General features: G+C 46.2%; 1 protein-coding gene across 1 annotated transcript; it reads left to right on the forward strand.

Moving 5' to 3' along the window:
* The first annotated feature begins 4,150 nt into the window (after window positions 1-4,150).
* LOC137371598 (uncharacterized) lies at window positions 4,151-9,228 on the forward strand. Its single transcript, XM_068034432.1, has 3 exons — window positions 4,151-4,206; window positions 8,687-8,786; window positions 9,124-9,228. Exons 1-3 carry the CDS (start codon window positions 4,151-4,153, stop codon window positions 9,226-9,228), a joined length of 261 nt encoding a protein of 86 aa, XP_067890533.1.
* Window positions 9,229-9,615: the final 387 nt, after the last annotated feature.

Below are 9,615 nucleotides of genomic sequence, written 5' to 3' on the forward strand. Positions count from 1 at the left end.
CAACACTGTCTTCTGGACTCCCACACTCTCGGCTACTTGCAGTGGGAAGGGAAGGATCCAGTTGTCGTGTTCCACATGGATTCCAACAATATAGATAGAAATAGGAGGGAGATTCTGCTTAGGGATTATGAGCAGCTCGGGGCTAAATTAAAGAGTAGAATCTCAAAGCTAATAATCACTGGATTACAACCTGAGCCATGGCTCAAAGACTGGTGTGGGAGAAATGGGTTTCGTAGTATAATGTAATATAGTGGACATTGGGTTGTTAATGGGCAGATTTCATAAATAGACTGTGTGCATCATCACAGGAAGTGATGTAATGTATTCTGTACAGAACGCTGTGGAGAGTTGTAGATGAAACCTTGGAATGCAAGACGTGTAAAATAAACTCCCATTATTTTAAACGTCAGACTCTTATATATACTGTACTAAGCCTTGATAGTTATTAGAATATTACACCAAGTACCATGTCTATCCCCGTGACAATACTATCCCCTACTACTTTCTATTTACTGCCCCCACATGAACAGCTGCCTGTACCACAGTGCCTGTACCACAGTGCCATGGTCAGTTCTCTCATCCACCCCGCAGCCCCTGCTCTCATCCATACAAGGTGCAAGAACCTTGACCCTGTTGGATAATTGCAAGGGCTCAAGCTCCTCCACTTTTACCTTCTTGATCCCCTTACGTGCCTCACTTACAGTCACACCTGCACCCCACCCCCTTCCCTGATCACTGACCAAATCAGAAGACACTATTCTAAGGGGTGTGACTGCCTTCTGGAACAAAGCGTCCAGGTAACTTTCCCCCTACCTGATGATTCGCAGTGTCCACAGCTCAATCTCCAGCTCACTGACTCTGAGCCGAGGTTCCTCAAGCCTTAGACACTTACTGCAGATGTGGTTGCCGTGGATCACACTGGCGTCCACAGGCTCACCACATACTACAGCTGCAACACATCACCTGCCTTGCCATCCTTATTGAGTTTTAATTAACTATTTAATTCATTATTTAATTTAAAAACAATTAATTAATGCCACTTGTCATGACCACATGGTGAGTGGTGTGGGTGGTTCCCACTATTCAACTCCCACCTGGCTGCAGCAAATGTGTTTTGTTCATAGTGTTTAATCCCTTTGTGTTTTATTTGTCAAATAAACAGACAGTGACAGGTTTTCTTGTAGGTTCAAAACAGAAAATCAATTATTTATAGATCAATATGCCTTTGTCCGAAACTGTCGCAACCGCAACCACTCACACATTCGCACGCACACACACTCGCAAAAGAAGAGACAGATACAGAGGAAAAAAGGGGTAAGCGATTATAAGTGGGGGTAGGTTTCATTGGAAGGTGGTCATGGTAAACCTATTGAATTCTTTCGGAAGTCAAGCTCTCATTGGTTGCAAGCCTGAGTTGTTTGTAGATTTCTCTCTTGGTTGAAAGTTTAGTTGAAGACAATGGATCACTTCGAATTTACTGCTGTCTAAAGTATAGATGTAGAATTCCACAGCAGGGGGAGTCCCTTCTGGTTTGCTGGAAACAAGCTTCTTGGATGCTGCATTCTGGGTGTCTCCCTTTCTATCTCTGTCTAGGCTGTCTTTTAAGATAAAGATGTGTTACATCTCACCTCTGGGTAGGAGATACTTTGGTCTCTCCCCCATGGTGATCGCATTATGGTCCAGCATGTGGCTACTTCATACCTTTTTTGTTTCAGAAGAACCCATTCAATTCTGGAATATTTTTGGATGGGTGTAGGATGTGTGCAATTGACACCTCTTAGTTTTGAAGATTTTCCTTTCTCCCTGTCGGACAGTTTGAATATACAAAGGCGAAGTCATTTTCCTTCAGTAGCCATTTTGGAACACAGTGTCCATTATTTTAAAAGAAGATCCATTTTTTTAAAAGACAAAGTTTTTATAACTCTTCAGTTTTTGTCCCTAATTTTTTCATCATCACACTTCTTGTGATGACACCTTTACTCACCAACCACTTATGTTACTAATTTAAACCATAGCAATACTAATAAACTTTACCACTTATAAGGTAGCTGCTAAGGCATCATATGACAAGCAAGCAGGACCAGAATTGGCTCAATTGCGTGTAGGATAGAAGGTCAAAGACCTAAATCATGCACCAGGAACATGATATCCTGCAGAGCTTGCTAGGATATGCGACCAGCCCAGATTGTACGAGGTCCAGATGCCCAATGGCGTGATTCTCAGACAGAACCGAGGTCAACTCAGAGAACTGTACAACAACACTATATGTCACAACCTTGTGGCATTGCAGACATTTTCAAAGACAAAGCCTAAAGATGAACGTACAGATGCTATGAGCACAGAGAAAGAACATGCCAACCAGAGTTCTGAGTCACCAGAGTCTCAGAGGAGTCATCAAGACGAGCTTAGCTCTTGGAAGAGGTTGATGATAAGACAATTACGATGAGTAAGAAAACCTCTTTTACATTTTAGAGTGTGTTAAGCTTACTTACTTGTAAATAAAGTTTTGTTTTAATCATGTATAGTTAGTCCGAACTACAACATAATTGTATATTATACATGTATTTTTATCTTTGAAAATAAAAGGGGAATGTTATGGGACAACCTTAAGAGCGAACCACCTTAAGAAGCTGTAAGTGAAGATCACCAGAGGAAGTGATGTCGTGTCACACATGACCAGGAGTTATAGGTGTAGCCTGACAGAGTGAGATGTGTTTCGATGTGGCTCGTGCAGTAACTATTTGTATATATATATATATATATATATATATATGTTCCCGTTTAAAGTATAATAAAACCCACATTTTCTTGCGGAATTACTTGTAGTCCTATGACTCTTACAACAGATCACACACCAAACGAACAAGTAATGTTACATGCATTATGAGACAGATTTGTGTGTGGATCTGTAGACAAAAGAATCCAGTCAATGTTATCGTACACACAAAATCTTACATTTGAACTAGAATGTAAGATTTCTCTTTCTGTAGAGATGGCACAAAAGAATACTTGGGAATTTCAGCCTAGGCAATTACTATTACAGCTTCTCTCCACTGTCAGAAGACTTCCACCAAGTCTAAAGTGGAGAGATCTAGACAGAAGAGTGCAGGTAATAGCAACTTTTTATTGCTGTCAGGGCAACCACATGGCACAGGAATGCTATTTCAGAAATGCTAAATGTTATAATTTCCAAAAGACAGGCCATATTGCAACTGCTTGCTGAGCAAAGGCCAAAGCAGGAAAGGGAAAACAGCTACGTCACAAGGGTGGAGTTCACAATCTTGAAGTGAATCCAGAGTGCCTAAGAGAAAAGGAGCTGGGGCTGTACAGCATTTATGCCACTAGCAATCACTCAAATGACAGAGACATTTGTACCAAGGTGTTGGTAAATCAACAGTACATCAACGTGCAAATTGATACAGCTGCAGATTGCTCCATTATGAGTAGAGACATATGCGAGAGCAAATTCTGTGATGTATCTCTAACTGAGAGCACAATTCAGTTGAAAACCTACTCTGACGAGGTGCTAGAAATGTGTGAACAAATGAGGCAGAATTTAATGCAGCCATTTAAGGCAGGAACGTTGGCGTAGGGGGATGGTGATTCCACCCAGAAATCCAGGATCCTGATGCCATTTCCAGATTTTGTCAGTGGCGGGAAAGCACAAAGGTGGAATTGAAAAATAGAGGCAACAGAAATGTATCTTACATTAGAGAACACTGACTTTACATACATTAGCATCTCATTCGATGGGGAGCTTGGAATTAAGTGGACAGCAGGCCACACTCACATCCTTCGGGTTCACGTCCATTAAAAGCTGGCGGCAGTGAGGCAAGGCTGCATTACCGCGATGGGGAGGCAGCACTATATGGGGGAGGGGGGAAGCAGAGGTCATTGTCGGACTGTGTTGCTGTGTGCTCTGCAAGGAGGGGCGGGTCTGGGTCTCAGAGTCTCTGCAAGGGGGGATTGGGTCTCTGCAAGTGGGGTTGGAATCTTGGGGTCTCTGTAAGGAGGTCTGGGGTTTCGGGGTCTCTGCAAGTGGTGGGCTTCGATTTGAATGGCTGCATTGAGTAATCAATCTGTTGTGTGGGATGTTTGGTCACCCATACTGCCAGATGAGAGGTTTGGCTATCAGCAAGGGTGAGCACTGATGGCCATCTGGGAGTTGGCTGGGAGAAGTTTCAAAAGCTTATTTGACCGGGCAGGGTTGTCTCTGCATCGAAAGCGGTCTGTAGGCCCACTGGTCACCTGGCATGGGTCTCATACACACTGTCTTTTTGCCCTATGGTGGAATGCGGTCCTCCGATGGAGGAAGGGCTAAGACGCAGCTGCGCATGCCCATGAAGCTCCACAATGAGATAAGCAGCAGACGGCCATTCCAAGAAGGGCCCAACTGCGCCAGAGAGTGTACCAGACTCGAATCAGCTACCTCCAAATGTCCTAGCGGGACTGTCAGTGAAGACAACAGCTTGCCAGGGAGGCGGTCACCAACCTATGCACCCTTCTGCAGGACGACATGCCACCTATGGAATTTGAGGGTCACCCTATGCCAGTGGCCCTAAAGATCACACAATGGCACTGAACTTTTACACGTTTGAATCATTCCAAGGATCCACAGGGGACATGTGTGGGGTTTCCAGGCAGCAGCCCACCACTTCATCAAGGAGGTGGCCAATGTCCTGTTCAAGAGGGCCGGCAAGTATGTGCGTTACCAGACCAACCCTGACAGTCAGGCAAAGTGGGCAACTGTTTTCAGAACCATCGCTGGATTTCCCCAAGTGTAGCCATCAAGGTTCTGATGGACCAGCCAACCGCATTTATCAACAGGAATGGCTTCCATTCAATAAATGCACAACTGATCTGTGATCACCGAAAGCGTTTCCTGCAGGTGTGTGCCCTCTTCCAGGGGAGCAACCATGATGCCTACATACTTTGACAGTCCCAGGTGCCACAGCTTTTCAGGCCCCTGGCTCGCCTTCAGGGATGGATACCCAGGGACAAGGGCTACTCATTGAAGACATGGCTACTGACACTTGTGAGGAACCCTCACAGTGCAGCAGAGGAGAGTTACAACAATTGCCATGGCTCCACCCGAGCGACTATTAAGCAGGCCATTGGGCTACTGAAGATGAAATTCCACTGCCTGAACCAATCTGGTGGAGCCCTGCAGTATGCCCCAGTGAGGGTCTCGCGTTTCGTGGTGGTCTGCTGTGTTCTGCATAATTTACCACTGCAGAGGGGGGAGGCCTTGCCTGATGATGACTGACTAAAATTCCTCCACCAACGAGGAGATCACAGAGGAGAAAGAGGAGCAAGTAGCACTTAACGTTGAAGCCCTTGCACCGGAGGCCAGGCAGACTGAGCGATGTGCCAAGGAGGCAAGAGACAACCTCATAATCACCCACTTCCAGCCTCCCTGATGCCCATTCACAGAGACACCAATAAAGTCTCACCTCAATGCATGTCGTCTGTCACCTCCTTTCCATTTGTGTTCCTTGACTCGCATCCAGCTGCAAACCACGTTAGTGTTCATGGGAGATCATATGTTAATGACAGCTGTGGTTACATTGGCATTCCACTAAGGGGGAAGGGGGATGTCAGCAGCTCACAATTAAGGCATAATGTAATAATGACTTTGATGATGACAATGATCATTAATGACTTTAACAAAATAATTTTATGTTAATCATTAGATGTCAGATGTTAGACACCTGTGAATCCCCAAGTGTGGCTGGGTAGTTTTCTTAATACATTTGTGAGTGCTTCTATAAGGTATAATCTCAGCGACAGCAGCTGGGCTGGAGGCAGGCTGCTGATCAAGATGCCCCTTGGCCTTTGATAACTTTGGTGGCTGTTCTCTGGCTGCCTGAGGCCTGGGGGGCCCCGGATGCCTGAGATTTTCCTGCACTGGTGCATAGGACTCTCCTTAGGCTTTGCAGCTGCTGCCCACTCAGAGCGCCCTGAGGGAGCCCCCAAATGTGGATGGCAGCCTCTCCTCCTCCCTTTCCAGGCTCGCTTGAACCTCTTTGTTCACCAGAGAAGAGCAACGGGTGGGAGAAGACTGCAGGCTCTGGTCCGTCTCTCGCTTTGCCACTGCTACATTGAGCTTATGGCCAAGGTGGTGGTGTGCAGGTTTGCGTGCATCTGTGGAATCTGGCTCTCCATGAGGGTTGCCATCCACTCGATGGAGGAAGCCCTGTGCTCACATAAAAGCAAAATACTACAGATGCTGGAAATCTGAAATAAAAACAGAAAGTGCTGGAAATATTCAGCAGGTCAAGCAGCATCTGTGGAGAGAGAAGTAACGTTAATGTTTCAGGTCTGTGACCTTTCATCAAAACCTGTTTCTTCGGTTTTTATTCCATGCACTCATACGCCTGAGACATGGGAGCACTCACGGCATGGATGGACTCCTCCAGTATCCATGCAAGGCTGTGCATAGCCTCTGGCATCTCCGCCAGATATTGCCATACCTCTCTGCAACTCCAGCGTGCCCTGTGCCATCGACACCAGAGGCTCATCATCAGTCCAGGGCTCCGCTTGGACCGAGCCACCCACAGTCCTCTGACTGTCAGTGGCCTCGGCTGTCTCAGCCTCAGCCAATTGCTTGGGTGTGTGTGTGGTGCTCGCACCAGCTTGTGACCCTCATTCTACTACCAAGCAGAAACCCACCGAGATGATAGTATATGCGCTGGGGGAAAGTGCAGGAGAGTCATGGGTCAGTGCAACCTCTGAGTGGTCCACCTCCTCAGAGGTGGATGGCTGGACCTCTTCAACTGGAGTCTCCTGCAGTACCGACTTGCATGAGAGAGCACAAACATGCGTGGGTTCAGTTGTGCAGATTTCGTTATGCCAACCATACATGATGTGGATCTCCAGAAGTAATCTGTATGTCAATGGAAGGCAATCCTCACTCTTTTGTGCGGAGATTCCAGCCTCTTCATCTGAAATGGTGTGGCCTCCGTGTGTCCCTGCCAATTCCAAAGCTTCTTCCTCAGCTGTAGTGAGAGGCTGCAGTTCCAGAATGCCTCCACCTGTTCAGGATGTCTCCCTCCAGTTATGGGCCCTCTTGTCCTGCAGAGGAAAGATGGAGATAGCCATACTTCACAGAGAGATCAACTTCTCAGTTCTGTTAGTGTCAGCCCCTCATCCCCTACCGGGTATCACATATAGCGCATGATGCCACACCTTCTCAGGGAAGTTAATGGGGTGAGCTCTGAAGGAAAGTGACCTGTGGCCGAGATTGAGCCATTCATCAGTCAGGATGAGGTGATGCATTACCCCCTCTTCCATTGCACTGATAGTGCCACAGTCACCATGCCCCTTTTGCACCTGCGTAGCCACTTGCACTCAGTAATAAAGAGAGAGGTATGGAGCACTCATCTTGGCCAAATGCAGGACATTGTTGACCCTCTTGCAGTATTATACTCAGTTCCAGGGGTGACCGAATGGCTGCTGACCTCCTCAGTGATCTCCACCCAGGCTTGCTTGGTCAGATGGGAGGACCTCTTCTTGACATCGCTGGGGAGTAGGACCTCCCGCTTTTCCCCTGCAACGTGGAGGCGAATCTGCAGGGACGCATTACTAAACCGTGGGACCACCCGGTGTCTTGGTTAAGTCATCCTGTAGTATCCTGCTTGGGAGATTAGGGGGTCCAGGAGTCACTCCAACACTGATTTCAGCAGTGCACTGGAAGCTGCAAATGAGTCTAAGGCAACAATGCAAGCAGGGCTGGCAGGCCTTTAAATATGGCACCAGCACCTGCTCCAGAGTTATCTAATACTGTAATCGGCCCCCGCCACACCACCACTCTGCAAAATGGCTGCCAGACATGTGATTGTTGTAGGAGGGCAACCCACGTGAGAAATGGGAACGGCACCCATTTCCCAGCCACTGCTGATCTATGTGGCAGGCACATTAAATTCAACCCATGGAGTGCAACATCCAAAGTAAAGGCAAGTCCCTCAAATTATCCATTGTTGTAGCAAGATATGTCAACAAACCAACATAAATGGGCGATTGGCTTCGCAAGCTGAAGTTAGATGGGAAGCATGTTTTCCAAGTTGAAATGACAGAAGTTTGATCAACTATTGAATAGTTACAGGAACATTTTTGAGGATAGCTATGAAGATATAATCAATATAAAAGCACACATCCAAATCAGGCCTGATGCAAAACCAGTATATTGCAAGCCTAGGCTGGTTCCTTATGCTCTCTAAACCCAGGTTGAAGAGGAACTAAAGAAGCTAGAGAGGAGGATTTGCTAGTGAAAACTAACCACAGCGATTGGGCAATCCCAATTGTAGTAGTGCCCAAGTCAGACAAAACCGTAAGATTATGCAGGGACTACAATGTCACAATCAACCAGGCAGTGGATTATGAGCAGTATCCACTACTGACCACTCAAGATTTGTATGCGGAGTTAGCGGGATCCAAGCTATTCACAAAGTTGGATTTATCCCATGCTTATGCACAGCTCAATGCAGGGGTCGGCAACCTGTCCATACACGGACACCAGAGTCCATGGTAAATATTTTTGAGGTCCGTGGTAACTTTAAATGCCTTGCTGTAAGCCTCATAAAGAGGGCATTAGTGGTGTTGATTTCTGTCCAGTCAGACTGAGGTTCCCAATGCCACCTCCCATTCAACTACACTTGCTGTCTTTCTTGCTTCTTCTCCCATCCAGTCGAGTCTGTGTAAACCGACACGGCCTGATCCGGAGGTATGGCCTAAACATGTGCCACCAATGTTTCAGACGATATGTCAAAGACATCGGCTTCGTCAAGGTAAAGAAGCGGCTTCCAACCTGAGGATCAGGGCCTAGCGTAACTCACAGAGCACATGTCAGCTCACACTGCCGCTAGGTGGTGGTGGTGGTGGGGGTGGTGTGGGGGGAGTATAGGGCGACAGCATTAGTGAGCATTGCCGGGCGTCTACCGTCCCTCGGCCAGAGGAACTGTGATGTCTCTGGCACCGATAGGGAACTGCAAACTTCCTTCTCAGATATGTAGGTGATAGAACGGGATTATCCCTAATACATAAAATCCAATATCACATTGTAGACGAATTCTTTCTACACAGTTCATACAGACTTAGCTTTTGAGGTATCCATTATTTTTGCAGTCAGCTCTGCAGAAAAAAGAATATGTTGAGCACAGTCCAGCCAGAGAACGTGTCTTGGTGTGGCCGCTGAATAATTCAACTACTTTTAAGTATTGTTTTGGTTAAATTGTCAGTACTGTGGAAACGTAGAAAAAAATTTCACTCGCAACTGAGGCTAAAGTGCTGCAGCAAAATGCATTTTAGTGGCCTGCAATGTGTAGGACGTCTATATTTAAAAAGATCTTGATCAAAAAATGTAATCTCACATAAGCAACACACAGCAGGAATACGTTCTCTAACAGCTTTAATGTGGCTGACAGTACACTTTATTGGAGTTGAATAGTGAATACTTTGTGCATAATGTTGCAATATACATTAAAGCCTTTTTATTCTATATGAAGCAAGTGCATTGTGTTGCTGAAGGTTTTGTGAACTGTAGTTAAATTCTTGCAGATTATTTTACATGACCTGTGAATAAGTGAAAGTTTTCATATTTCCACTTTCACACCACCG

Source organism: Heterodontus francisci, chromosome 6, assembly GCF_036365525.1.
Source record: "Heterodontus francisci isolate sHetFra1 chromosome 6, sHetFra1.hap1, whole genome shotgun sequence".
Taxonomy (NCBI): Eukaryota; Metazoa; Chordata; class Chondrichthyes; order Heterodontiformes; family Heterodontidae; genus Heterodontus; species Heterodontus francisci.